General features: G+C 44.8%; 1 protein-coding gene and 1 pseudogene across 1 annotated transcript; both read right to left on the minus strand.

The window, feature by feature from the left end:
- Nucleotides 1-534: 534 nt before the first annotated feature.
- LOC102389000 (UL16-binding protein 1) lies at nt 535-2,065 on the minus strand. Its single transcript, XM_006081000.3, is given in 6 exon segments — nt 535-575; nt 578-649; nt 1,271-1,470; nt 1,472-1,538; nt 1,766-1,858; nt 1,861-2,065. Coding segments are annotated over 6 exon segments (678 nt in total).
- A 248-nt stretch (nt 2,066-2,313) lies between these two features.
- On the minus strand, nt 2,314-14,151 carry LOC102416447 (annotated as a pseudogene).
- Between the last annotated feature and the right edge of the window lie 10,714 nt (nt 14,152-24,865).

Below are 24,865 nucleotides of genomic sequence, written 5' to 3' on the forward strand. Positions count from 1 at the left end.
CCCAAGCCACTTCCTGTGAGAACAGGCCTTTGGAATTGGGTCTGCAAAGGCCTTCCCACCCCTTCCTCCTGGGATGAGAGCCCGGCCCCTCTCATCTTGGCCCCTGGGTGGGTCCCCTCCCCGCTGACACATCATGTGGAGCCCCTGTGCTGCTCTCAGCCCCCATGAGTCCTGCCCTTGCCCTGAGTGCCTGCTGTTCTCACACCACCTACTGGGGGCCCTGTCAGCCAGCAGTCTGTGCTCAGTCAGGGGACTTGGCTGAACCCTTTAAGCATCAATAGGCCCTCAGCCTAGTGAGGGCCCCTCCCTTTTCACAATGTCACCTGACAGTGGGGACTTTTCAGAACTCAGGGCTGAGCTTGTCGAGTTCTGCTCTCAGGTGATATGGGGTCTTTTCCCCTGCTCATTTCCAGAATGAGGAGGTTCAGTGAGGGGAGGGGTTGGCTGGGGTTCACCTTCCCTGGCCTCACACCAGGCCCCATGCCCCTGCCTTCCCTCTGAATTCTGCCCTCAGTACCTGTTCCTGGAAAGGACTCAGCCCAGGAAGACAGTTATGATGAAACTGGTGAGGAGCATGGGAGGATCCAGGCTTTGGACTTGATGGCTGTGGCCGTGGGCTGCAAGGTAGAGGGGCCCGTGGTTGGTGATGCTGCAAGGAGAGTAAGAGTGAAGCCCTTGTCCAGACCCCAAACTAAGCTGATGCCTCCTTGCCCCCCTGACTCAGGTACCCCTACTTTTCAGACAGTTTACACACATCACATGGAGGCCCCTGAGATAGATCCTCAGGTGAGATGGGGGGAAGGGAGTAGTCCAGTCCTCAGGGGGCTCTGACAGCTGATGGGGGAGCAAGGTTTCCAATACAGCCACAGAGTCCTGCTGTGACATGGAGATGGTGACATGAAAATGGAGTCCTCAGGAGCTGACAGCAGAGGTGGTATTGACAGATTTCCAGAAGTAGGATTGGTGACATTTGAAAAATGATTCTGGAAAGAGGGTAGAGTGAGAAATAAATCCATGAAATTAAAAAGATATCTACAGGTTTGGGATCAGCAAAAATCCATGTTCAATCGTCCAAAGGCCTGTGCTGTGAGGAGAGACATCAGGGGGTAGAAGAGGAAGGAGGATGACAGAGCATCCTGGGTCATTTCTCTCCCAGGACAACTCACCTCCGATGGATCACATTCTCAAACACACACACACACACACACACACAGGGGTGGATCCATGTCACTATGAGAAGACTATCACTTTCTCCTCCCTTCTCACTTACCCATGGTCTTCAACATTTTCTCCCAGCACGCCATGAAATCCTGAAGCCAAGCCCAACAGTCTCCCATGGAGACCTTCTTCAAGAAGTCAGTCACAGCTCTGTCATTCTCCCACTTCTCTTTCATCCATCTGCCTCCAGGGTGATCCACTCTCCAGTGTCCATTCTCCGAATCAAAGTGGAGTCTCATTTGTCCATTCAAGCCAGGATCTACTGACATGTCTGTCATCCTCATAGCGACATGGCATCCTGGCCTGCAGGGTGAGAGGGTCTGCTCCCACCATGGGAAAGAAAGAGCTCAGCCTTTGGGCTTGACAGATTCTTTGCCCCACCTGGGTCCACCTCCCCTGGGTCCACGTCACCTGGGCCCAGCTAATCTGGCCCTGGTCTCTCATGCAATAGCTGCTCTTTCCACTGGACAGCTAGGGAAGGACCAATATCCAACTGTATTTTTAAGCCTCCAATTTTCTCCTCCTGTACTTGGACTTTCTAACGTACCTGTGACTGTGTGTTTCTCCATTGTCAAGTCGCGCAGTTGGTCCCTGATGTCTCTGAGTATTTCGATCTGTGTTTCCCAGGCCTTTAGGGTTTCACTTCTTCTCCCAATGGACTTGTGAATATGATCTTAGCATGACGACAATCATAGGAGAGAAAAACCTCTCCGTCCACCTGGCCTTGAACCTCACAGCACGGCTGTCCAGGTCTGGGCTGAGGATTGACCGTGAAGTTAAAGGAAAGAGAGTGAGGATCTGTGAAGGCAAACCGCAGTGAGGGTGAGGTTGGGAGAAGAAGACCCATAGGCCTCTTCCCCCAGTTCTGTGAGAGCAGAGTAGGCTGCAGGGCTGGGCTGACAGAGTGGCATGGCCCCACCTGCCCCCCACCCCCTCACCAGTTACGACTGAGGAAGATGATGAAGCCTCAGTCAGGCAAGAAACACCACAACCCTGGATATGCCCCATTTCCACTCTGCCCACAAGCTCCGCATGTGGCACTAACTGACACATATATTTCCCAGGGATGGGCCAGGCTGATTCAGAAGGAAAGGCCTAAACCCAGAGGACTGTCAGCTTCTCTCTGAGTGTCCTGTGGGAGATGCAGAGGGTGAGGGGGCTGTTCCTGAGGAAGCGGATCACAGCCAGAGGGGCTGAGGGTGGGGAGGATGAGCTCAGAACCCAAACCTAGATAAGGGAGAGTTTATAATCACGGGTCACTGGGCTTAGCAAGGTCGGGGAGACGTGGTGATCTCCCACTAGGATGGGTCTTGGAAACCTAGAAAAAGGCCTGGCTCACATGGCATGAAAGAGAAAATCTAGAACTTCCAAGGCAGGTGGTAGAGGAGGGGATCCAAGGCTCAGAGAAGTGAATCTGCCAGGGTGGACACGGTGTGAAAGGGCAGGAAAGAGTGCAGTCCACCAGCTTCATGGGAAAGCCTGATGGACTCCATGGAGCCTGAGAGGAAAGCGTGGATGAGAAGCATCTCCAATAGCTCAAAGATGACTTTTGCAGAAGGTCAGGGATGGTGATAGGACATGGTGTTCCTGTGGGCTTCTATCAGGAACAGGGATGGAAGTTGTGGAAAAATCAGATTCAGGTGGGGGTGCTCTAGGTCAGCAGAAAAGTAGGTGCAGTGGTCAAAGTGATTAGGGAGTCTCAATGCCAGCCAGGGCCTAACTGCAGAGAATATGATGCTGGCTCATAGCACAGGGCGATCCTAAAGGCAAGCAGATGGGCATGAACCTAGATACAAACTGTACCATTGAAAGAAATAAAGAGAGACAGAACACAGGGCTGGATGATCAGGAAGCCAAAGGCAGTCATCCCTACCAAACACCTGATCCAGGCCCATTTTCTGAATCTGAGCCACTTCTCAGAAGGCATCACTGGAGAAGGAAGCCACGTTCTAAAGAGGAGGGCCCTTTCATCACCACGTCTAGTGCAAAAGCCCTTCCATTCTTTCCCAAAGAGCCACATGGTTAGTCACTGGGGTAAGTGAACCTGCAGAAGCAGAAACTACTCTCACATTCACATTGCACCTAGTGTGGTCCTAATATCAGGCACAGGAAACATAGCATCATCATGGTCCCCTAATTGTTGAAGCAATGCTTGGAGTACCAGGCTATCAATGGACAGTAGTCCCAGGTTCTGCTTACAGTGATTATCACTGGGTCCATGGACCACACAGTGGTCATTTCACATGCCCTGGCCTGTGACATTCATTGAGACCTGTGTAGCTAGTAAATTATTGTGGGATGAAGGCTACCATATTAGTGAATTCCAGATTCTAACTTCAGACACTACCTCCCCATCCACCAATAGTACGTGTACACAATATCCTGGAGGAAATACAGAGACAAGTACCAACTGACAACCTCTCAAGGGCTGCAGGGGTGTGGTCCCTATCCTATCTTCATTTAATACCACTGTGGCCTTAGGTTTCCTGTAAATGGTACAGAAGAAATAGTTTAGGCTTCGCAGACCCCAGGTCCCTGCTGTAACCTGCTGTCCTAGCACAAAAGCAGTCACAATTGGTGAATGATGAGCACGGCTGGAGCTGCTTCTTGGGCAGATGACCCAGCAGAACCGGTGATGTCAGAGGTATCTGTGGCCAGAAAGGTGCTACGTGCCATTTTCTACTTGAAGGCTCACAACACAGACCCTGAGTGTTGCACTGGAGAAAGTCACACCATTTAAATGTGGCTCCTGGTATGTTCCTGGGGCCTGGCAGAGATGAGGCCTCTCTGGTCATGGAATGTCAGAGTTGACCATCGTGATGAGGGTTCATCAACCCCTAATCATTAGTTCAGCTAGACCAGCCATCACAGGATAGAAGCGATTATGTGTTTTGGCATAAGCAGGGCCACAGGGAACAAACAAGACCCACCAGAAGCTGGCCTAGATGTGACACTAGAGTTGTTATATGGCCACTATCCTCTGCTCACATCTGTGGTTTCCTCTATGGCACTTTGGACAAAGGTAGCTACTCTGCAGCAAAGGAGAGGGGGGCATTAGCCCATAACTGCTGGACGGTTTTTATTTTCCTTAGAAAAAGTACTGTATGTTGAAGACAAATCACTCCCAAAAGAAAGAAAGCAAAACTTTAAAGGTGAATCATGTGCATTATCTTGCAGAAGTTAAGAAAATAAAAAGCAGTTGGTAGTAAGATTAATATGTATGTTTAAACAATTTTAAAAACTATTTTGTAAGAATATACCTATACCTCAAAGGCAACTATCTGTAAAAAATTTACACAAACATTTTCCGTTAAACTTAGTAAAAGTGATATTGAGAAAGTATTCCACATCCGTAAGTCTGTCTTAGAAAGTTCAGATGCTAAAGCATTCCTAAGGCACGTTGTTCTGGAACACAAATCTGCTTCTGTGATTCTGGGTGATGTATGCGACTGGCTGGCTCCAAGTGGGCCTCGACAGGCACCTTCCTCCTGATGCTGGGGGACTGTGAGATGAGAGTCAGACACATGGACTGCATGGACCTCTGTGAGACACTGGGCCAGCTTCTGGAACTCCACCTCTCCTCTGGATCGAAGGCCCAGGACAAGCCATCACAGCAAATCAGGACAGTTGATAATCTGGGGTATTTGGTAACCCTCTTTCAGGTACTGGCCCACATCAAACGGGTAGATGCCCACTTAGGGTGTTTGGCCAGAGTCATAAACACATGGGCTCTTTTAGTAGCAGCATGCTGACTTCTTAGTTGTGGCATGCAGGATCCAGTTCCCCCACCAGGATCGAACCCAGGCCCCTTGCACTGGGAGTGTGGAGTCTTAGCCACTGGATCACCAGGGAAGGGAAGGCTGGAGAACTCATTATTAACCAGACTTTCAAAAGCCATCCATCAATCCCACGTTTTTGTTGTTCCCCAGACAGTGAGAGTCCATGGGGAACAAGACTCTGGAGAGGGATTGGCTTTGCTCTTGACTTGAAGTTGTCATCAATGACAGAGATCCTAGGAGCCAGGTCTTTGCGGAAGACTTCTCTTCTGACCAGGTAGCTCATTCCACAGGCAATCTGAGCAGCCATGTGAACTAGCTTTTGTTGAGAAGTTTCCTGCTGACTATTGGCCTCTACATATTTGCACTGTCATAAAAACAATTTAAGATACCCCCAGTTCATGTAAGGCAACCCACCATGGGCTTTTCCCCTTCTTATGTTCACACATGGCTAATAGGAAGATTTCTGTGATGAAGATGTAGCTCACAACTTTCAGGGAGCATTGTAGTCACTTGAATTTCAGAAGCTCGATCTCTGTTTTTACAAATGCTTGTTGCTCTTTATCTGGATATTATTCATCTACATAAACCCCATGGGAAGTACACCAAAAGGTACCTTCTTAGAATATATCTTTTGAGTTCCTCTCCCTGGATAGATATTTTGATATCATTCACCTAAGCTCTGGCCTCCAAAAGAGCAACACTTCTCAAGTCGTACTCCTCTAGCCACAAGGTCGGATAACTGGAGATTGGAGTTGTATTGTTGGGTGTGTTGCCTCTCACATACTGAGACATCTGGGAACGACTGGGACTGAGACAGCCCTTGGGAACTACTGCTGGTGCTGATGCTATCTCCCAGTTCAATCCTTTTCACACTATGAAGATGCAAAACAGCTAATACTAGTACTACAAGAAATATAACTGGACAGCAAACCCCTAGGCTGATATAAAACACACGTGTAGACACGGCAGGAGCTACATGTACAGGATCATAAATGGGTTCTTCCACTAGTGGTTTTGTCCAAGGCTGAAGTTTTCCTTCCTCAATTTCTGGATGGCAACTTTTCCTTCGTTTCAACTCTTAAGATGTGAAGCTTTTTGAAGTTACTGTCAAGTTGAGGTGCATTTAGTGTCATAACTTCAGAATCTACTTTGCCAGGACAGGACAGCTCGAGCCCAAACACTGATATAGTGCCTGGGAGTTCCAGGAGCAGGGAGGGCAGGGGGGCCCAGGCCACAGGCAGCCTAGCGGACCCAAGCTGTACCAGCGGCAGCCTGCCAGATCCCCATCCCAGGGAGACCACCCTGCACAACCATCCTGCTGTGAGCGCCCACCTCCACCACCCAGGAGAAGGAAGCTAGGACACTTGCTGCTGCCTACCTGGCCCGAGTCCTTGAAGGATGAATAGCTCCTACCCCGGCCACCCTGCCAGTGTTAACTGATCTGCCTTAAAGAGTGCTAGTCCTTCAAGGGCCCAGAGCGGTAGGGAAGGGACCTAATTCCCTTCAGCAGTAGTAAGAAGGGACCAGAGAGCAGTAGAGAAGGGACGTACATCTCTTCAGCAGTAGTAAGAAGGGACCAGAGAGAAGTAAGGAAGGACCTGCTGGTCCTTCAATGGCCGAGAGCAGTAAGAAAGGGATCTACTCCCCTTCAGCAGTAGTAAGTAGGGACCAGAGAGCAGTAGGGAATGGAGGTACATCTCTTCAGCAGTAGTAAGAAAGGACCAGAGGCAGTAGGGAAGGGACCTGGTGGTCCTTCAAGGGCAGAGAGCAGTAGGGAAGGGACCTACTTCAGTTCATCAATACTACGAAGGGACCAGAAGGAGCTCTGTGCACAGATCATCAATTCAGTTCAGTCACTCAGTCATATCCGAATCTTTGCAACCCCATGAACCGCAGAAGGCCAGGGCTCCCTGTCCATCACCAACTCCGGGAGTCCACCCAAACCCATGTCCATTGTGTCGGTGATGCCATCTAACGATCTCATCCTCTGTAGTCCCCTTCTTTTCCTGCTCTCAATCTTTCTCAGCATCAGGGTCTTCTCAAGTGATTCAGCTCTTCACATCAGGTGGCCAAAATATTGGAGTTTCAGCTTCACCATCAGTCCTTCCAATGAATACCCAGGACTGATCTCCTTTAGGATGGACTGGTTGGATCTCCTTGCAGTCCAAGGGACTCTCAAGAGTCTTCTCCAACACCACAGTTTAAAAGCATCAATTCTTTGGTGCTCAGCTTTCTTTATAGTCCAACTCTCACATCCATACATGACCACTGGAAAAACCAAGGCCCTGGCTAGATGGACCTTTGTTGGCAAAATAATGTCTCTGCTTTTTAATATGCTGTCTCAGTTGGTCATAACTTTCCTTCCAAGGAGTAAGTGTTTTTTAATTTCATGGCTGCAATCACCATCTGCAGTGAGTTTGGAGCCCAGAAAAGTAAAGTCAGCCACTATTTCCATTGTTTCCCCCTATTTGCCATGAAGTCATGGGACCAAATGCCATGATTTTTGTTTTCTGAATGTTGAGCTTTAAGGCAACCTTTTCACTCTCTTCTTTCACTTTCATCAAGAGGCTCTTCAGTTCTTCATTTATCCCATATCAAAAAGGCTGGAAGTTAGGGTTCACAAGGGGCTCTTATTGTATAGTTAAAATATGGGCCATTGTGGTGATCTGAAAAACAAGGGATGAAGTCACAGTGGCCACATTGCCCTGATGGGCATCCTGTTTCTTCCTTAAGGTGATATCCTGCTTTCCCCTGCTGGTGCCAGTTTCTCAAGACTCCTTGACCACCCGACCATGAGAACCCTTTGACTAAGTGACCACAAGACCCCAGCTGTGGGCTAAAGATCAATTGTGGCCCCCTCCCTCTGGGGAACAATTTCCCATCGATAGAGTATAAGAAGTGTTGGCTGTGAAAAGACAGCACTGGTTTCTCTCTAAATCCAGTTGCTTTCTTTCTTTCTTCTTATAATAAATCTTTCTCTGCCTGAATTTGTGGCTCATTCTCTTTTTCTCCACGCTCGCCTTAAAGCACATGCATCTTGGGGAGGTTCCATGGACCAGGCAGTTGTGAAGAAAGAAACAAGATAACTGGCCAAAGGTAAACAAAGACCCGAAGGACTGTCCTACATAAGTAATTTGCATCACCTTCATACTGAGCTCCTCCTCCCTCAGGATGCCTGCACTCCTCTCCGGTGTGTGTCTCTGCAGAGCTTGTGCCATACTGCACTCCTCCTCATTATAGACAATGCCCATGCCCTTTCTCTCTGGGTATTTATTTCTGCCTTGCTTCTGTCTTAAATAAACAGCCAGTTTTTCTATGTTCTCTCTCAAACATTGTGCTGTGTCTCTAATAATAAGCTTTGTACCTATTTACAGTTTTTGCTTCCTTGAAACATTCTTGATTTCAAATGGGGGAAAGGACCAGGGACACTTTGCTTCTAGCCTCTAGTCCCTGGTGGTCTTGTGGCTAGGGTTCCGGGGTTTTCATCCAGGCTACCAAGGTTCAATCTCTGTCCAGGGAAGAAAAGTCTCTCTTCAGGACAACTCACTGCTCTCCCTCCAAAATCAATGGGAAGATTTCAGCTCAGTTCAGTTCGTTCTCTTAGCTGTGTCCAACTCCTTGTGACCCCATGAACCACAGCATGCAAGGCCTCCCTGTCCATCACCAACTCCCGGAGTCCACATAAACCCATGTCCATTGAGTCAATGATGCCATCCAACCATCTCATCTTCTGTCGTCCCCTTCTCCTCCTGCCCTCAATCTTTCCCCCATCAGGGTTTTTTCCAATGAGTCAGCCCTTCGTATCAGGTGGCCAAAGGATTGGCGTTTCAGCTTCACCATCAGTCCTTCCAATGAACACCCAGGACTGATTTCCTTCAGGATGCACTGGTTGAATCTCCTTGCAGTTCAAGGGATGCTTAAAGAGTCTTCTCCAACACCACAGTTCAAAAGCATCAATTCTTTGGCCCTCAGCTTTCTTTATAGTCCAACTCTCACATTGACACATGACCACTGGCAAAACCAAGGCCTTGACTAGATGGACCTTTGCTGGCAAAGTAATGTCTCTGCTTTTTAATATGCTGTCTCAGTTGGTCATAACTTTCCTTCCAAGGAGTAAGCGTCTTTGAATTTCATGGCTGCAATCACCATCTGCAGTGATTTTGGAGCCCAGAAAAATAAAGTCAGCCACTGTTTCCATTGTTTCCCCATCTATTTGCCATGAAGTGATGGGAGCAGATGCCATGGTCTTAGTTTTCTGAATGTTGAGCTTTAAGCCAACTTTTTCACTCTCCTTTTTTACATTCAAGAGGCTCTTTATTTCTTCTTTTCTTTCTGCCATAAGGGTGGTGTCATCTGCATATCTGAGGTGATTGATATTTCTCCTGGCAATCTTGATTCCACCTTGTGCTTCTTCCAGCCCAGCGTTTCTCATGGTGTACTCTGCATATAAATTAAATAAGCAGGGTGACAATTTACAGCCTTGACGGACTCCTTTTCCTATTTGAAACTAGTCTGTTGTTCCATGTCCAGTTCTAACTGTTGCTTCCTGACCTGCATATAGGTTTCTCAAGAGGCAAGTCAGGTGGTCTGGTATTTCCATCTCTTTCAGAATTTTCCACAGTTGATTGTGATCCACACAGTCAAAGGCTTTGGCATAGTCAGTAAAGCAGAAATAGATGTTTTTCTGGAACTCTTTTGCTTTTTTGATGATGCAGAGGACGTTGGCAATTTGATCTCTGGTTCCTCTGCCTTTTCTAAAACCAGCTTGAACATCTGGAAGTTCACGGTTCTTGTATTGCTGAAGCCTGGCTTGGAGAATTTTAAGCATCACTTTACTAGCATGTGAGATGAGTGCAATTGTGTGGTAGTTTGATCATTCTTTGGCATTGCCTTTCTTTGGGATTGGAATGAAAACTGACTTTTTCCAGTCCTGTGGCCATTGCTGAGTTTTCCAAATTTGCTAGCATATTGAGTGCAGCATTTTCACAGCATCATCTTCCAGGATTTGAAATAGCTCAACTGGAATTCCATCACCTCCACTAGCTTTGTTTGTAGTGATGCTTCCTAAGGCCCACTTGACTTCACATTCCAGAATGTCTGGCTCTAGGTGAGTGATCACACCATTGTGATTATCTTGGTCATGAAGATCTTTTTTGTACAGTTCTTCTGTGTATTCTTGCCACCTCTTCTTAATATCTTCTGCCTCTGTTAGGTCCATACCATTTCTGTCCTTTATCAGGCCCATCTTTGCATGAAATGTTCCCTTGGTATCTCTAATTTTCTTGAAGAGATCTCTAGTCTTTCTCATTCTGTTGTTTTCCTCTATTTATTTGCATTGGAAGGCTTTCTTATCTCTCCTTGCTATTCTTCAGAACTCTGCATTCAAATGGGTATATCTTTCCTTTTCTCCTTTGCTTTTTGCTTCTCTTCTTTTCACAGCTATTTATAAGGCCTCCTCGGACAGCTATTTTGCTTTTTCACATTTCTTTTTCTTGGGGATGGTCTTGATTCTAGTCTCCTGTACAATGTCACGAACCTCCATCCATAGTTCATCAGGCACTGTATCTATCAGATCTAGTCCCTTAAATCTAATTCTCACTTCCACTGTATAGTCATAAGGGATTTGATTTGGGTCATACCTGAATGTTCTAGTGGTTTTCTCCACTTTCTTCAATTTAAGTCTGAATTTGGCAATAAGGAGTTCATGGTCTGAGCCACAGTCAGCTCCCAGTCTTGTTGTTGCTGACTGTATAGAGCTTCTCCATCTTTGGCTGCAAAGAATATAATCAATCTGATTTCAGTGTCGACCATCTGGTGATGTCCATGTGTAGCGTCTTCTCTTGTGTTGTTGGAAGAGGGTGTTTGCTATGACCAGTGCATTCTCTTGGTAGAACTCTATTAGCCTTTGCCCTGCTTCATTCTGTACTCCAGGGCCAAATTTTCCTGTTACTCCAGGTGTTTCTTGACTTCCTACTTTTGCATTCCAGTCCCCTATAATGAAAAGGACATCTTTTTTGAGTGTTAGTTCTAAAAGGTCTTGTAGGTCTTTATAGAACTGTTCAGTTTCTTCAGCGTTCCTGGTCGGGGCATAGACTTGGATTACCGTGATATTGAATGGTTTACCTTGGAAACAAATAGAGATCATTCTGTCATTTTTGAGATTGCATCCAAATACTGCATTTCAGACTCTTTTGTTGACCATGATGGCTACTCCATTTCTTCTAAGGGAGTCCTGCCCACAGTAGTAGATATAATGGTCATCTGAGTTAAATTCACCCATTCCAGTCCATCTTAGTTTGCTGATTCCAAGAATGTTGATGTTCACACTTGTCACCTCCTGTTTGACCACCTCCAATTTGCCTTGGTTCATGGACCTGGCATTCCAGGTTCCTATGCAATATTGCTCTTTACAGCATAGAATTTTGCTTCTATCACCAGTCACATCAACAGCTGGGTATTGTTTTTCTTTGGCTCCATCCCTTCATTCTTTCTGGAGTTATTTCTCCATTGATCTCCAGTAGCATGTTGGGCACCTACCAACCTGGGGAGTTCATTTTTCAGTGTCCTGTCTTTTTGCCTTTTCATACTGTTCATGGGGTTCTCAAGGCAAGAATACTGAAGCGGCTTGCCATTCCCTTCTCCAGTGGACCACATTCTGTCAGACCTCTCCACCATGATCAAACTAGAGTCTGGCTGCTTCCCGCTCAAAAGCCATAAAGAGGTCATGTTGATGGAAAGGAAAGTTTGCCTTATTTTGGATGCCAGCAATGGTGGAGGGGAAGGGGGTAGGGGACCTCCGTGGTGGCTCAGTGGTAAAGAATCTGCCCAGAATCCACCCGTCAATGCCCGTCTTGGGTGGCCCCACATGGCATGGCTTGGTTTCACTGAGTTAGACAAGGCTGTGGTCCATGTGATCAGATTGGCTAGTTGTCTGTGATTGTGGTTTCCATCGGTCTGCCCTCTGATGCCCTCTCTCAGTGCCTATGGTCTCACTTGGATTTCTCTTACCTTGGATGTGGGTTATCTCTTCATGGTTGCTCCAGCAAAGCACAGCCACTGCTCCTTACCTTGGACGTGGGGTACCTCCTCTCGGTTATTTAATCAATAGAAATTGATAAGAGGCCAGATGAGAAATTCAGGCTAGGTTTTATTGGTGTTCCTGAAACTAGGGTCTGGCTGCTTCCCGCTCAAAAGCCATTAGAGAGGTCATGTTGATGGAAAGGAAAGTTTGCCTGATTTTGGATGCCAGCAATGGTGGAGGGGAAGGGGGTAGGGGACTTCCATGGTGGCTCAGTGGTAAAGAATCTGCCCAGAATCCACCCATCAATGCAGGAGGTGTGGGTTCAATCCCTGCCTCAGAAAGATTCCTTGAAGAGGGAAATAGCAACCCACCCCAGTATTCTTTCCTGGAAAATCCTATGGACAGAGGAGTCTAGCAGGCTACAGTCCATGGGGTCACAAAGAGTCACACACTTAGCGACTAAACAACAAATGGAGGTGAGTGGGGTGTGGGAAGGATGGACATCTGTCCAAAGGCTGACTCCCCCCAACTGACCATCAGTGGGCAAGAACTTTTATAGACAGAGGGATGGGGCTGCATGCAGAAACAGCAGAGTCAGCTCTGACAGTCATCTCCAAATTGGTCATGGATGGTCTGACCAGAGTCATCTTGATTGTTTCAAGGACAATTAATCTTTGGTTCCATGGTTGGTTTGTTCTCATCTCCTTGAGGACAATTCTTGGAATTGTGGAAGCTTATATCATGGCGACAGTCTGGTCATCATGTAGCTAATTTCTTCCAGCTGGTGGGAATTTATGTATCTATGAGACAGCTCACAGGATAGAGCTCAGAATATTATCAATAGCCCTTGAGAAGGACCTCAAAGTCCTTGACTACACTTAGTGACTACATTATTCTTATTTGGTCTCCTTTGACTATTTTCCTTAGTTTCTGCATTTTCTCACTTCTCTGCTTAAGCTTAGTGTGTGGCTAAAGCTTTTCCACAGACAAAAGGCAGGCTGAGGACATGGCGGGGCAAGGACCATAGAGTCCCGCTCTGTTTCATCAGAATTCTTGCTACAGTTTGAGGGAAGGGAAACAAGTTCCCTCGCTTGATCCTGAGGGGGACAAGCTGGTCCCTTATGTGGGGTGAGGGTGGGGGAGGATCCATGGGTCAGGCAGGAGGGGTGGCTTAGGTGGTCTGCCCACCCTGTTGGTGATGCTGTGTGTCGGCTTATATGCACTACCTTGCTTTTGCTCCCAACACCTCAGTAGAGGCAGCTGGAATTTGATCTTTTTGTATCTTGTTGCTCATAATTTGTCCCAACTGTGCATACATGCAGCACTTTTTCTCCCTTTATACTGTCTTTGCATTTTTATGCTTCATGAGACCTTTGTCCAGGTCCCAGCCAGTCTCAGGTGTGACAGAAGCAGGAGGAGAAGAGGGAATTCTGGCTTGGACTCCCTGGTCATAAACTTTCCCATGGTCTATACTCAACACCTAGAAAATGATTTTTAAAAATAACTGAACCCCCTTCCATCTGATTTCATCAATCTAGTTAATTGGAAGAACTGCTGTATGGAGTTAATTTCACAGTGTGTAGTGAATTCTTCTCATCCAGACATCTAAAACTGCTTCTGGCTACATGCCATCCTTGTGGGATGAACTGAGGAAATAGTCACTGAACTCAATTACTGTGCTCTGTGGTTCAGATGAAGAGTGTGGTTGACACAGAGAGAGATCCTGGCCACACTGTGTGAGGAGATGCTATCTCTGTGGCTGCCAAGTTCCCATTTTTCAGCAAGAGCCCAATAAATATTTATTCAATGAATACATGTTCAGTTACTGCTTTTTTTCTAGTGTTAATGAATATGTTATCAGTCCAGGATCATCAATAGATGGTAAAATTATGGGCTGAAATATTGTCAGGGAACAGGATATTCCTGTTTTATTAATAGAGGAATATTACAATATTCCTATTATTATTACTGTTTTATAATAGAGGAATATCCCTCTATTCTAACACAGAAGTGAAGCTTCAACCCACATTTTTTTTGTCTGTGCAAATATCAGAATCAAACTCACCTTTTATTTTTATCATTATCTTTATCATTATCATCATCATCACTCGCTAGTCTGTATCTTATTGACATTCTGGAGACTTTGGTTTGACCTCCTTTATCCTGACTATTGAGGACTTTTTCTTCCTTATGTGAGTTGCTGTGTGGTTTCCCCTGGCTTTATTCTGACAAGTGTGACCAGGGTAACCTTAATATTTCTTATAGCTGGACTAAAATACCAGACCACCTGATCTGCCTCTTGAGAAATCTGTATGCAGGTCAGGAAGCAACAGTTAGAACAGGACATGGAACAACAGTCTGGTTCCAAATAGGAAAAGGAGTATGTCAAGGCTGTATATTATCACCCTGCTTATTTAACTTATATGCAGAGTACATCAAGAGAAACGCTGGACTGGAAGAAACACAAGCTGGAATCAAGATTGCCGGGAGAAATATCAATAATCTCAGATATGCAGATGACCCCACCCTTATGGCAGAAAGTGAAGAGAAACTCAAAAGCCTCTTGATGAAAGTGAAAGTGGGTTAGTATACTATATTGGTGTTTTTCTTTCTGGCTTACTTCACTCTGTATAATAGGCTCCAATTTCATCCACCTCATTAGAACTGATTCAAATGTATTCTTTTTAATGGCTGAGTAATACTCCATTGTGTATATGTACCACAGCTTGCTTATCCATTCATCTGCTGATGGACATCTAGGTTGCTTCCATGTCCTGGCTATTATAAACAGTGCTGCAATGAACATTGGGGTACACGTGTCTCTTTCCCTTCTGGTTTCCTCAGTGTGTATGCCCAGCAGTGGGATTGCTGGATCATAAGGCAGTTCTATTTCTAGTTTTTAAAGGAATCTCCACACTATTCTCCATAGTGGCTGTACTAGTTTGCATTCCCACCAACAGTGTAAGAGGATTCCCTTTTCTCCACACCCTCTCCAGCATTTATTGCTTGTAGACTTTTGGATCGCAGCCATTCTGACTGGTGTGAAATGGTACCTCACAGTGGTTTTGATTTGCATTTCTCTGATAATGAGTGATGTTGAGCATCTTTTCATGTGTTTGTTAGCCATCTGTATGTCTTCTTTGGAGAAATGTCTATTTAGTTATTTGGCCCATTTTTTGACTGGGTCGTTTATTTTTCTGGAGTTGAGCTGTAGGAGTTGCTTGTATATTTTTGAGATTAGTTGTTTGTCAGTTGCTTCATTTGCTATTATTTTCTCCCATTCTGAAGGCTGCCTTTTCACCTTGCTAAGTTTCCTTTGATGTGCAGAAGCTTTTAAGGTTAATTAGGTCCCATTTATTTATTTTTGCTTTTATTTCCAATATTCTGGGAGGTGGGTCATAGAGGATCCTGCTGTGATGTATGTCAGAGAGTGTTTTGCCTATGTTCTCCTCTAGGAGTTTTAGAGTTTCTGGTCTTAGGTTTAGATCTTTAATCCATTTTGAGTTTATTTTTGTGTATGGTGTTAGAAAGTGTTCTAGTTTCATTCTTTTACAAGTGGTTGACCAGATTTCCTAGCACCACTTGTTAAAGAGATTGTCTTTAATCCATTGTATATTCTTGCCTCCTTTGTCAAAGATAAGGTGTCCATAGGTGCGTGGATTTATCTCTGGGCTTTCTATTTTGTTCCATTGATCTATATTTCTGTCTTTGTGCCAGTACCATACTGTCTTGATAACTGTGGCTTTGTAGTAGAGCCTGAAGTCAGGCAGGTTGAGTCCTCCAGTTCCATTCTTCTTTCTCAAGATAGCTTTGGCTATTCGAGGTTTTTTGTATTTCCATACAAATTGTGAAATTATTTGTTCTAGCTCTGTGAAGAATACCGTTGGTAGCTTGATAGGGATTGCATTGAATCTATAAATTGCTTTGGGTAGTATACTCATTTTCACTATATTGATTCTTCCAATCCATGAACATGGTATATTTCTCCATCTATTAGTGTCCTCTTTGATTTCTTTCACCAGTGTTTTATAGTTTTCTATATATATAGGTCTTTAGTTTCTTTAGGTAGATATATTCCTAAGTTTTTTATTCTTTCCGTTGCAATGGTGAATGGAATTGTTTCCTTAATTTCTCTTTCTGTTTTCTCATTTTAAGTGTATAGGAATGCAAGGGATTTCTGTGTGTTGATTTTATATCCTGAAACTTTACTATAGTCACTGATTAGTTCTAGTAATTTTCTGGTGGAGTCTTTAGGGTTTTCTATGTAGAGGATCATGTCATCTGCAAACAGTGAGAGTTTTACTTCTTCTTTTCCAATTTGGATTCCTTTTATTTCTTTTTCTGCTCTGATTGCTGTGGCCAAAACTTCCAAAACTATGTTGAATAGTAATGGTGAAAGTGGGCACCCTTGTCTTGTTCCTGACTTTAGAGGAAATGCTTTCAATTTTTCACCATTGAGGATAATGTTTGCTGTGGGTTTGTCATATATAGCTTTTATTATGTTGAGGTATGTTCCTTCTGTTCCTGCTTTGTGGAGAGTTTTTATCATAAATGGATGTCGAATTTTGTCAAAGGCTTTCTCTGCATCTATTGAGATAATCATATGGTTTTTATTTTTCAATTTGTTAATGTGGTGTATTACATTGATTGATTTGTGGGTATTGAAGAATCCTTGCATCCCTGGGATAAAGCCCACTTGTTCATGGTGTATGATCTTTTTAATGTGTTGTTGGATTCTGATTGCTAGAATTTTGTTAAGGATTTTTGCATCTATGTTCATCAGTGATATTGGCCTACAGTTTTCTTTTTTTGTGGGATCTTTGTCACGTTTTGGTATTAGGGTGATGGTGGCCTCATAGAATGAGTTTGGAAGTTTACCTTCCTCTGCAATTTTCTGTAAGAGTTTGAGTAGGATAGGTGTTAGCTCTTCTCTAAATTTTTGGTAGAATTCAGCTGTGAAGCTGTCTGGACCTGGGCTTTTGTTTGCTGGAAGATTTTTGATTACAGTTTCAATTTCCGTGCTTGTGATGGGTCTGTTAAGATTTTCTATTTCTTCCTGGTCCAGTTTTGGAAAGTTGTACTTTTCTAAGAATTTGTCCATTTCTTCCACGTTGTCCATTTTATTGGCATATAATTGCTGATAGCAGTCTCTTATGATCCTTTGTATTTCTGTGTTGTCTGTTGTGATCTCTCCATTTTCATTTCTAATTTTATTGATTTGATTTTTCTCCCTTTGTTTCTTGATGAGTCTGGCTAATGGTTTGTCAATTTTATTTATCCTTTCAAAGAACCAGCTTTTGGCTTTGTTGAGTTTTGCTATGGTCTCTTTTGTTTCTTTTGCATTTATTTCTGCTCTAAGTTTTAAGATTTCTTTCCTTCTACTAACCCTGGGGTTCTTCATTTCTTCCTTTTCTAGTTGCTTTAGGTGTAGAGTTAGGTTATTTATTTGACTTTTTTCTTGTTTCTTGAGGTATGCCTGTATTGCTATGAACCTTCCCCTTAGGACTGCTTTTACAGTGTCCCACAGGTTTTGGGTTGTTGTGTTTTCATTTTCATTCGTTTCTATGCAAATTTTGATTTCTTTTTTGATTTCTTCTGTGATTTGTTGGTTATTCAGCAGCGTGTTGTTCAGCCTCCATATGTTGGAATTTCTTATAGTTTTTCTCCTGTTACTGAGATCTAATCTTACTGCATTGTGGTCAGAAAAGATGCTTGGAATGATTTCAATTTATTTGAATTTACCAAGGCTAGATTTATGGCCCAGGATGTGATCTATCCTGGAGAAGGTTCTGTGTGCGCTTGAGAAAAAGGTGAAATTCATTGTTTTGGAATGAAATGTCCTATAGATATCAATTAGGTCTAACTGGTCTATTGTATTGTTTAAAGTTTGTGTTTCCTTGTTACTTTTCTGTTTAGTTGATCTATCCATAGGTGTGAGTGCAGTATTAAAGTCTCCCACTATTATTGTGTTATTGTTAATTTCTCCTTTCATTCTTGTTAGCATTTGTCTTACATACTGCGGTGCTCCCGTGTTGAGTGCATATATATTTATAATTGTTATATCTTCTTCTTGGATTGATCCTTTGATCATTATGTAGTGACCTTCTTTGTCTCTTTTCACAGCCTTTGTTTTAAAGTCTATTTTATCTGATATGAGTATTGCTACTCCTGCTTTGTTTTGGTCCCTATTTGCATGGAAAATCTTTTTCCAGCCCTTCACTTTCAGTCTGTATGTGTCCCCTGTTTTGAGGTGGGTCTCTTGTAGACAACATATGTAGGGGTCTTGTTTTTGTATCCATTCAGCCAGTCTTTGTCTTCTGGTTGGGGCATTCAACCCATTTACGTTTAAGGTAATTACTGATAAGTATGATCCCGTTACCATTTACTTTATTGTTTTGGGTTCGAATTTTACACTGTTTTTGTGTTTCCTGTCTAGAGAATATCCTTTAGTATTTGTTGGAAGCTGGTTTGGTGGTGCAGAATTTTCTCAGCTTTTGCTTGTCTGAAAAGCTTTTGATTTCTCCTTCATACTTGAATGAGATCCTTGCTGGGTACAATTATCTGGGCTGTAGGTTATTTTCTTTCATCATTTTAAGTATGTCTTGCCATTCCCTCCTGGCTTGAAGAGTTTCTATTGAAAGATCAGCTGTTATCCTTATGGGAATTCCCTTGTGTGTTATTTGTTGTTTTTCCCTTGCTGCTTTTAATATTTGTTCTTTGTGTTTGATCTTTGTTAATTTGATTAATATATGTCTTGGGGTGTTTCACCTTGGGTTTATCCTGTTTGGGACTCTCTGGGTTTCTTGGACTTGAGTGATTATTTCCTTCCCCATTTTGTGGAAGTTTTCAACTATTATCTCCTCAAGTATTTTCTCATGGTCTTTCTTTTTGTCTTCTTCTTTTGGGACCCCTATGATTCGAATGTTGTAGCGTTTAATATTGTCCTGGAGGTCTCTGAGATTGTCCTCGTTTCTTTTAATTCATTTTTCTTTTATCCTTTCTGATTCATTTATTTCTACCATTCTATCTTCTAATTCACTAATCCTATCTTCTGCCTCTGTTATTCTACTATTTGTTGCCTCCAGAGTGTTTTTAATTTCATTTATTGCATTATTCATTATATATTGACTCTTTTTTATTTCTTCTAGGTCCTTGTTAAACCTTTCTTGCATCTTCTCAATCCTTGTCTCCAGGCTATTTATCTGTGATTCCATTTTGATTTCAAGATTTTGGATCAATTTCACTATCATTATTCGGAATTCTTTATCAGGTAGATTCCCTATCTCTTCCTCTTTTGTTTAGTTTGCTGGGCATTTATCCTGTTCCTTTATCTGCTGATATATATATGGAATTTAGAAAGATGGTAACAATAACCCTGTGTACGAGACAGCAAAAGAGACACTGATGTATAGAACAGTCTTATGGACTCTGTTGCAGAGGGAGAGGGTGGGAAGATTTGGGAGAATGGCATTGAAACATGTATAATATCATGTATGAAACGAGATGCCAGTCCAGGTTCGATGCACGATACTGGATGCTTGGGGCTAGTGCACTGGGATGACCGAGAGGGATGGTATGGGGAGGGAGGGGGGAGGAGGGTTCAGGATGGGGAACACATGTATACCTGTGGCGGATTCATTTTGATATTTGGCAAAACTAATACAATTTGTAAAGTTTAAAAATAAAATAAAATAAAAAGAAAAGAAAGTGAAAGTGGAGAGTGAAAAAGTTGGCTTAAAGCTCAACATTCAGAAAACAAAGATCATGGCATCCGGTCCCATCACTTCATGGGAAATAGATGGGGAAACAGTAGAAACAGTGTCAGACTTTATTTTGGGGGGCTCCAAAATCACTGCAGATGGTGACTGCAGCCATGAAATTAAAAGACGCTTACTCCTTGGAAGGAAAGTTATGACCAACCTAGATAGCATATTCAAAAGCAGAGACATTACTTTGCCAACAAAGGTCCATCTAGTCAAGGCTATGGTTTTTCCCGTGGTCATGTATGGATGTGAGAGTTGGACTGTGAAGAAGGCTGAGTGCTGAAGAATTGATGCTTTTGAACTGTGGTGTTGGAGAAGACTCTTGAGAGTCTCTTGGACTGCAAGGAGATCCAACCAGTCCATTCTGAAGGAGATCAGCCCTGGGGTTTCTTTGGAAGGAATGATGCTAAAGCTGAAACTCCAGTACTTTGGCAACCTGATGCGAAGAGTTGACTCATTGGAAAAGACTCTGATGCTGGGAGGGATTGGGGGCAGGAGGAGAAGGGGATGACAGAGGATGAGATGGCTGGATGGCATCACTAACTCGATGGACGCGAGTCTGAGTGAAGTCCGGGAGTTGGTGACAGACAGGGAGGCCTGGCGTGCTGCGATTCATGGGGTTGCAAAGAGTCGGACACGACTGAGCGACTGATCTGATCTGATCTTATTTTTTGATGCATTTCAAACTTGAAGACAACACAACATTTGCCTCAAACACTTCATCATGTAGTTCAGGAACTAATGGTCTATTCTGCCTTTGAATCTGTACTCTGTTTCCTCATGTTACCTTGAACTTCTAATTTAATGAATACTGCTGCATTTTCTTTAATGGACTGTATTAATTTTTTAGTTTTAATATTTAAAGTTTAAGGTTTAAAATTTAGTTTCCCAGGATAGAAATTAAGATGCATCATTTTTATTTTTTGGCTGTGCCATGAGGCATGTAGGATCTTGTTCCTTAATCAGGGATCAAACCCCTACCCCTAGCAGTCTAAGCATGGAGTCTTTACCACTGGACCACCAGGGAAGCCCCCCGATCCACCATTTTAATATATATATATATTTATATATAAATATGTATTTATAATATGGATATTATAAACATATTTTATATTTACCTTTTATCTCAGTAAGAGATAAATGATCACTAAAGGGAGCCTCCCCAACTGCATAAATAGTACAAATTGAAGAGCTCTGGTCCATGGATGGAAATGAAGAAAGAACATAAGATAAAAATAGACATCAGGAATCAAGACAGCCTTTCATTACTGTCCCTTTTGGTTGTTGTTAGTGTTAGTCCTGTTCAGAATGATCATCTCCAATACATTATTAGGGGATATATCAACCAGTTCAGTTCACTTCAGTTCAGTCGCTCAGTCGTGTCCGACTCTTTGCGACCCCATGAATCGCAGCACGCCAGGCCTCCCTGTCCATCACCAACTCCCGGACTTCACTCAGACTCACGTCCATCGAGTCAGTGATGCCATCCAGCCATCTCATCCTCTGTCGTCCCCTTCTCCTCCTGCCCCTAATCCCTCCCAGCATCAGAGTCTTTTCCAATGAGTCAACTCTTCGCATGAGGTGGCCAAAGTACTGGAGTTTCAGCTTTAGCATCATTCCTTCCAAAGAAATCCCAGGGCTGATCTCCTTCAGAATAGACTGGTTGGATCTCCTTGCAGTCCAAGAGACTCTCAAGAGTCTTCTCCAACACCACAGTTCAAAAGCATCAATTCTTCGGTGCTCAGCCTTCTTCACAGTCCAACTCTCACATCCATACATGACCACAGGAAAAACCATAGCCTTGACTAGACGGACCTTTGTTGGCAAAGTAATGTCTCTGCTTTTGAATATGATATCAACCAGGCTCCCCTCTAATTTTCAGAAAATGATAGGGACCTCAGCTCCAGAATTCTCTCTCCCAGGGGACTCATGAACGTGATGTTAGCAAGACCACAGTCATAGGAGAGAAAAACCTCTCCGTCCACCTGGCCTTGAACCTCACACCATGGCTGTCCAGGTCTGGGCTGAGGATTGATGGTGAAATTATAAGAAAGAGAGTGAGCATGTGTGAAGTCAAAACACAGTGATGGTGAGGTTGGGAGAAAAAGACCCATAGGCTCCTCCCCCAGTTATGTGAGAGCGGAGTAAGGCTGCAGGGCTGGGCTGACAGAGCAGGACGGCCCCGCCTGCCCCACCACCCCAAACACACCCCAGGTACTGGCTGAGGTAGAGGAGGAAGCCTTGATCAGGCAAAAAAACCACACGGCTCTGGATATGCTTATCTCCACTCTGTTCAAAAGCTCCACACCTAGCATGAACTGACACAATTTTTTCCAGAGGCGGGCCAGGCCAGCTCAGAAGGAGAGGCCTAAACACAGAGGGCTGTGAGAATGTCTCCGAGTGTCCTGAGGAGAGATGGGGAGCCTTTGGGGGCTGCTCCTGAGGAAGCAGGATCACAGTGGGGCAGGATGAGCACAGAACCCAAAGCTGGAGAAGGGAGAGCTCACAATTAGGGGTCACAGGACTTAGCAAGGCCAGGGAGATGGTGCTGATCTCCCACTAGGATGGGTCTTGGAAGCTTGGAGAAAGGCCTGGCCCACCTGGCATGAAAGAGAAAGTCCAGAACTTCCAAGGCAGGTGGAAGAGGAGGGGATCCAAGGCTCAGAGAAGTGAATCTGCCAGGGCAGACACGGTATGAAAGGGCAGGAAAGTGTGCAATCCACCAGCTCCATGGGAAAGCCTGATGGACTCCATGGAGCCTGAGAGGAAAGCGTGGATGAGAAACATGTCCAGCAGCGAAAGTGAGATCTGCCGGGACTTGAAACCTAGGATCTGTAGACCTTCGCTCTAGTGCTTGCACCTGGACAGTGATCTCCTCCAGCAACAAAATACAAAGAAATTATAAGGGACTGAAAATAACTGCATGCATGCCAAGTTGGGCTTAATTATGAATGAAAAGATAAAAAACCCAACTGGAAAAGCAGGGTGTGGGGTATGATCCCTGCACAGGGCACTGCCATGACGGTGGGCAGACCACCTAAGCCATCCCTCAGGTCCTAAGCCTTGACCTGCCCCTACCCTCACCCCATATAAGGGAGCAGCCTGCCTCCCCCCACCGCCCTCCCCCCAAGGGAATGAGCAAGGAAACCTGTTGCTTGTGCTGGTGCCCTCACACTGCAGCACGTGTCCCAGTGAAGCCTCGCCTAAATTTCTTATCTGGCCTCGTATCCACTTCTATCGATTAGGGTTCTGTTCGTGCCCTTCAAGAGTCTATTTCCCCAGTCCTGTGTACGTTCTGGCAGCTCTTTGGTGGGGTTAATGGCAACCTCCACCAAGAGGTCTTATGCAATACCCATGTCTGCAGCACCAAGCATACCCAAGTCTGCCGAACCCAGAGCCCCTGCCCCTGCGGCATCACTGACTCAATGGGCATGAGTTTGAGTAAACACTGGGAGTTGGTGATGGACAGGGAAGGCCTGGCGTGCTGCAGTCCATGGGGTCACAAAGAGTCAGACACGACTGAGCTACTGAATGAACTGAACTGAATGAACTGATTGATGAAGGAGGCCAAGAAGCCTGGTCGCTAACATACTCTGTGGCAACCATGAAGGGCTACTGTCCCTTTTCTGCCAGAGCATCTGGGCATCTCTGTGACCTCGGGGTGCAACTTCCATGTGGTGACAAGTGGCCGCCTGAACCTTGGCTCAGAGTCACCAGTTTGGTTGGTCTGTCTTCCTGGCCCCTGGGGGCCTCAGGGCCTTCATTCAGGCATCGCGCTCCCCCTCACACTTTGTGCCTTTCCCTCATCTATTATCTCTCCACTTCTCCTCTCTCTGTCCTCTTGTCTCTCTGTCTTATCCTTCTGAGAGAGTGGATCTTGGCAAGGACAGCCTCACTCCTCTCAACTTAGGAGACAAAGCTCCCTGTGGCTGTCAATGGCTCACTTTGATGGGTGACAAGGTGGTGGGAGAGATCCACCTCATACCCTACAGGTCTTGGTCCAGCAGGTTCTGCCTCATAGGAGATTTGTGAGAATGATAGAGGTTCAAACCTCTTATTAGGTAGTGGCTGGACGTCTGATCATACCAATATTCTCATTTCTATTTTCCTGCCACCAAGAGAAGTCCCATTGGGAACTCAGTGAGCTCGCAGATTTCTATATGCTGGTTTATGCGTGGGTGAGAATCCCACCTCTGGGCTGCAGGCCCACAGCTGATGTACAAGGGGCTGGTTTCTGGGCTTGATCACCCCAGTGGGCAGTGGACAGGGTGCTCCCTCCCTCACTGGCCCTTTCTGGAAGCCTGCAGGTTGGTGCCTGAATAAATAGACACCCGCAGGTGCAGGGGTTGAAAAGGCAATGGCTCCCTTTCCGTTTTTCAGTCTTTTCTGTCCCTCCCCCCTTTTGCTCTCCCTTGGTCCTCATACCTGCACTCCTGTCCTTTTACATCCGAGAGACTCCCTGTTGGGTCACCTTTTTCACCACCACTTGTTTGTTTTGTGTTCCCACTTCAGGCTTGAGGTTCCCACTGGCCCCCTTGAGAGAAGAGCTGGGCAGGGCTGGACAGAGTGCCCCAGAGGCCACGTCCCAGTAATACCCTCCCTTTGTTTCTTGTTAATTTTCTGTCATTGGTAGGTTCTCTCAGTCAGTGAATTTAAAAGCATCTTTATTTTATGTACTTTTCTCTGTCCAATTGCTCCTGCAAATCTCTGCTACAATTGTGGGCATGGGTTACTTGTTCAGTCACTCAGTCATGTCTGACTCTTTGCGACCCCATGGACTGCAAGAACCAGGCTTCCTTGTCCTTCACCATCTACTGGAGCTTGCTCACACTCATGTCAATTGAGTCAGTGATGCCATCCAACCATCTCATCCCCTGTCATCCCCTTCTCCTCCTGCCTTCAATCTTTCCCAGCATCTTTCCCAGGTCTTTTCCAGTGAGTCGGCTCTTCACATCAGGTGGCCAAAGTATTGGAGCTTCAACTTCAGCATCAGTCCTTCCAATGACTATTCAGGACTGATTTCCTTTAGGATTGACTGGTTTGATTTCCTTGCTGTCCAAGGGACTCTCAAGAGACTTCTCCAA

This window comes from Bubalus bubalis, chromosome 10 (assembly GCF_019923935.1).
Source record: "Bubalus bubalis isolate 160015118507 breed Murrah chromosome 10, NDDB_SH_1, whole genome shotgun sequence".
Classification (NCBI taxonomy): Eukaryota; Metazoa; Chordata; class Mammalia; order Artiodactyla; family Bovidae; genus Bubalus; species Bubalus bubalis.